This window comes from Apaloderma vittatum, unplaced genomic scaffold (assembly GCF_000703405.1).
Source record: "Apaloderma vittatum isolate BGI_N311 unplaced genomic scaffold, ASM70340v1 scaffold40183, whole genome shotgun sequence".
NCBI lineage: Eukaryota > Metazoa > Chordata > Aves > Trogoniformes > Trogonidae > Apaloderma > Apaloderma vittatum.
Genome location: NW_009709398.1, coordinates 1 through 5,135, shown reverse-complemented (window position 1 = coordinate 5,135; position 5,135 = coordinate 1). Strand labels below are relative to the sequence as shown.

The following is a 5,135-nucleotide window of genomic DNA, read 5'->3' as shown; positions in this document are numbered from 1 at the left end:
GCAGCCCGAGTCCGGAGGCTGTGGCCTGCCGAGTGCCTTCAGCTTTCGTCGGGCTTGCTGCGTGCTCCGCGCGTGTATTTGCACCCAGCCATGTATGTGTACACACGTTTATTGATGCGTGTTTGCGTGTAATTTCTGTGTTTCAGGAAAATGTTTATTGGAGGCCTCAGCTGGGACACCAGCAAGAAAGACTTGACCGAGTATCTCTCTCGGTTTGGCGAGGTTGTGGATTGTACGATTAAAACAGACCCGGTCACTGGGAGGTCGAGGGGATTTGGGTTCGTGCTCTTCAAGGACGCTGCCAGCGTGGAGAAGGTGAGTGGATTTCTTGTGGGTCCATGGCACAAGTGTCTGTGTCACTGCGGTGATCTGAGACTTTGTTTTCTTGTGTGCTTCTTAGGTATTGGAACTGAAGGAACACAAACTGGACGGGAAGTTAATAGATCCTAAAAGGGCAAAAGCCCTAAAAGGGAAGGAGCCACCAAAAAAAGTGTTTGTTGGTGGGCTGAGTCCAGATACATCAGAAGAACAGATTAAGGAGTACTTTGGTGCTTTTGGCGAGGTATAGTATAATAGCATGTAAGAACAGCTCTGGTTTTTGGTGCAGTGTTGCCTCTGTCTTAAGACAGAAACATTTGTGAGGAGAGAGCCGTCTCAGACTTACATAAAACTAGTTGAAGCCATATGTTAATGATTCTGTAGTGTCGTGATGGCCTTATTTATAGTGGTCAGAAGCAGCTGGTGTGGACATTGGACTGATGAATAATTCTGGTAGCATAAAGTTACTTATATGTGTTGATTTCAGATTGAAAACATTGAGCTTCCCATGGACACAAAGACGAATGAAAGGAGAGGTTTCTGTTTTATCACATACACAGATGAAGAGCCGGTAAAGAAGTTACTAGAAAGCAGATACCATCAAATTGGTTCAGGCAAGGTATGTAAGGTCTTTTTTCTCTGTAGGACTCTCTGAAAGTAACTTAGAAAATGGTCTTGAAATTCCTGGTGAGTTTAAGAATTTCTGTCTTTACAGTGTGAGATCAAAGTAGCACAGCCCAAAGAAGTTTACAGGCAACAGCAGCAGCAGCAGAAAGGAAAAAGTAATGCAACTGGTGGAAGAGGAGGTGGAAGGGGGCGTGGACGGGGTGAGTTTTGCATGTTGAAGTTAATGTAAATGCTTAAGTGCCTGTACCAAACACGAAGGTGTTTCTAGATACTGCAGGTGTTGCACCGTATGCAGATCCTTTTTAAAAATTGAATGTGGAAAGTAGCCTGTTAGTAAAAGGCATTTTGGTGGTTGTGATTGCTTGTGGAAGATGAAGAATCTCTTCTTGCTCTGCTTGCATTGAAGTGGGCAAATTGGATGTAAGGTGCTTTTGTTATACCCACAGTTGATAGCTCAGTGGAGTGTGGAGTTACCCTTTAATGTGAAGGGATATACTCTTAGTTTGCTAATGGGCAAGAAACCATGAGCTGTTTGCTAAAGAGCAAGACAGTGATTTTGCTGTGCCTTGCAAATAAATGAGAAGCCTTCAGTTATGCTACAGGTTAATGCGTCTCAGTCTTAAAGTCAAGTAGTTGTAACCAACATAGTGTAGTAATGCTGATGCTGTGGTATAACTTGGTATTCAGGCAATTAATGATCCAAAATGGAAGTTAAAGGAAAATAATGGGAGCTGCTGTAGTCCCATGCCTTCAGTGTTGTGTTCTTTTTTTTTTTTCCTGGCTGTTTTATGAGCATGTCTACCTGCTGTCTTTCTCTTAACATTGTTGTGGGTGCTAAGATCTTGTGACTCATCTCTCATCCAAATGAGATGCCTCAATTCTTTTTAGAATTTATTTTCTCTTGTTCTTGGTAAGATAAGAGCGTTCTTCCAGGTAATAGTTCTGGTATAGAAAGATTGCCATAGAAAGTCGGATGAAGTGGCATAGGATATGAGTGAAATAGTAAGTTCTGTAACTTAACAATGCTGTACTTGGTTTCAGGTCAGGGACAAAACTGGAACCAAGGATTTAATAATTACTATGATCAAGGTTATGGGAACTACAATAGTGCTTATAGCGATCAAAGCTACAGTGGCTATGGAGGATATGATTACTCTGGGTACAACTATCCCAATTATGGATATGGGCCAGGATACACAGATTACAGTGGTAAGTGGTTTTGATCTAATTCCAGATAATAGCATACATCTTTGAACAGGAGCCTCTTAGTAACTTGCTCTGTGATACCTCTTACTAGTAACACATGGCTCAAAAGAGTAGCCCTGTTTGTGTACTGTAGAGGAACAATCTCCTTCAGAGTGTCAGGTATTAATGTTTCTGGGTTTTTGTGGTGTGTGTGTGTGTGTCCCCCATGTTATCTACAGGTCAACAAAGCACATATGGAAAGGCATCCCGTGGTGGCGGCAATCACCAAAACAACTACCAACCGTACTAAAGCAGTACCTAGTACTTGAGGAAACAGGTGTGTACAGGAGTGCAAGGTCAACTCTGAGTATATCTAATCTAATTTAAAGATCAATAGACAAATGAAGAGTAAAAACTTGCATAGCATGACTTTTCCTTTAATTAAGCTTGTTAACTTAAAAAAAACCCTTTTTTTTTTAAACCAGCTTTGCCTACAGTGTCTATAGATCTTTAACTTTATAAAAATGTGACTTTATCTTCTTTAGTACTTCAGAAAAACATAAGAGTTTTTCTGTTTTGCGTTGTGTACCAGGTGGTCTAGAGGAATAATTAAACTTATTAGAAGTATTAACAGGTAAAGTACTGAAATGGGTACAACTTAAGGAAAACAAGAATGTTATCTTCTAACTCTGACATTATACCTTGTTTGTACCCGCCAGCGGGAACTTCATTGCAGGCCGTGTGTCACCCTGACCACGTCTATCTCTGGGGTCGCACGTTGCAGGCAGAGCGCAAGGCATACACCAGAAAACGCTGTCCTGTGGTATGGTCTCTTCCAACTTCATGTACCAGCGTAAAGATTAAAGTGGAAAACTTCAGACTTTGCCTTCTTTTTTTTAATCTTTTTTGGAAATTAAGTGTCTTAACTTAAATGGTTTTTTGCAGGAGTTAAAGTACATAAATGCCTTTACAGCTTAATCATTTGGTCTTCTGTTTAGTGTTGTATTTCAATTGTGGAACCTCATTTTAAGTGTGCATTCTTTAAGATTTAATGCTTGCTTTTTTCTTTTTATAGCTAATAGTGAAATCTGCAAACCAAAACGAACTTTTAAATCTGGAAAAACATTAAAGATCATATGCATGTGGACTGTTTTAACTAAATTGACCTTACTTGTGTTTGCACAACAGTTGTTTAAATGAATAAATAAATAATCAGAAACCCTTTTGGCAGTGTTTCCAGTGGAAAAAGCCACCCTGATTCAGACCCTGATCAATAGTCTAAAATGGATGTGTATCATTCTGAACAGCTTCCTAAATGGGCTGAACGGCTGTATTTGGGAAGATAAATTACTGATGGGTAACAAAACCTCTTGTTACCTTAATTATGCATATGATCTTTAACAGTGAAGAAAGGAATATATAGAAGACTTAAAGCAGTTCATGAAAATGGACCTTTTAATGATTCTTGTAGTAACTTGCACAGATCTGACATATATTTTGTCTTGATTTTTAGGTAGAGATACTGCAACACAGCCATCTTGCAGCACATCAGGAGTGAATGGAGGGTGGTCTTCATGAGAGAAAATGACTATTTTGTAAAAGACTTTCAGTGTATGACACGACTGTGTCCAACTGTACATAGCAGCCAACTAGTTTTCTTCTATGGTTTTTCCTTTCTTTTTGCCATTCATGTTATGACACAATGCGAATTTGTGTTTATACAAACTTTATTTGTATAATTTCATGTTAAAGGATTCTCTAATAAATGCTTACTTAAATGAAGTCTTCAGTTTTGCTAATTGGCTGTCAGCTTACAGTGGTATAACTGTACTTTTATGGAAGGATATATAGCTTTGTGGAGATCATAAATGGTTCCAGATATGGTTAAGGCTCCTTTTCCTGACCTATCTTAAGACCATAGTGCCTTGAGTTAGCATCGCTGTGCAACATGGCAGAGTTGTCTCCTGCCAGCTGCAGGAACGAGAGAAGAGTGGTCTAGTTGCGCAATAGTAGGTGTTCCATCCGCATCAAAGGAGGGATTTAGAACTATGGAAGCACCTTTCTTACGCTGATAACACGGCTTGGGGGGTTGGAGGGCAAGATCTCTCTGTTCAGACACTTGGATTCTAGAACACTCAAGGCTATGACTTTACTAGAGCAACTGCTCTCTATTGCACTTCTGACCAGAACATTACAAGATTCTCAACTTCAAGGTCAGCATTTTGTACAATGTGGGATCTGTACCTTCAAGTTAGATACTCTACTAAGGTCTTAATCAGAAAATGGGTTTCCCCATCTTGTGTATACTAGCAAGCAAGCTAACAAAAGCTTGAACAAATGACTGCCAGAGAGGAGAAACTGCTTTAATCAGCAGGGTGGGATAAGTGAGGATACACATTCTGCCAAGGGCCAGTAGGAATCTGCCTTCAGTTTTTTCTCGGCAGTATCTAGCCACACGTCAAAACCAAACCTTGTTAGAAAAGTGTTTGTAGCCAATTTGCAGGGGAGACTGGCCTTGCAAACTTGTAAAAGGAGAAGTCGGGGTAGAGGTTTCTCTCCAGAAGTGACCCAACGATTTCAGCATGGCAGCTGTGTATTTTACTTTCTCCTGTTAAAGAAGAGCTGCATACTCTTAACTGCTACGAGCTAAGCAGTTCATAGGTCGGGGGAGGTTCTGTCATCTTTGCATGGAGAAGACGCAGTGGTATCACTGTCTACAGAATAACGAAACAGCACCTGCCTGTCAGCAGAAGCCACAGCCGCGTGTGACTGTACCCCCAGCGTTTCCTGACCGCGGCTGGGGGCGCCCCAGCAGGCGCGCTGGCTGGCTGCGAGCACTGCTTGCTTTGGCTACTGGGACGCGGTTTTGCTATTGCGCTTGTTACTACACACGAAGAAAACCCCTCCACTCATCTGAATAGGCAAGTTTTACTTCAATGTTTACGTTTTAAAATTAAATGAGGCTTTTGTATTTTGTTTCAAAGCTTCACGTCAGTACCTTCTGA

At 41.0% G+C, this 5,135-nt stretch overlaps 1 protein-coding gene across 1 annotated transcript; it reads left to right on the top strand.

Moving 5' to 3' along the window:
- The first annotated feature begins 150 nt into the window (after positions 1-150).
- On the top strand, positions 151-3,912 carry HNRNPDL (heterogeneous nuclear ribonucleoprotein D-like). Its single transcript, XM_009866901.1, has 7 exons — positions 151-315; positions 401-562; positions 806-937; positions 1,034-1,145; positions 1,987-2,154; positions 2,370-2,467; positions 3,644-3,912. Exons 1-6 carry the CDS (start codon positions 151-153, stop codon positions 2,438-2,440), a joined length of 810 nt encoding a protein of 269 aa, XP_009865203.1. The 3' UTR covers positions 2,441-2,467; positions 3,644-3,912.
- Positions 3,913-5,135: the final 1,223 nt, after the last annotated feature.

Bases quoted from the DNA above. Each gene is read 5' to 3' on its own strand.
- HNRNPDL (XM_009866901.1), top strand. From the start codon at position 151: ATGTTTATTGGAGGCCTCAGCTGGGACACCAGCAAGAAAGACTTGACC. The intron at 563-805 runs GTATAGTATAAT...TGTTGATTTCAG, and splicing joins ACTTTGGTGCTTTTGGCGAG to ATTGAAAACATTGAGCTTCC. The intron at 2,155-2,369 runs GTAAGTGGTTTT...TGTTATCTACAG, and splicing joins AGGATACACAGATTACAGTG to GTCAACAAAGCACATATGGA.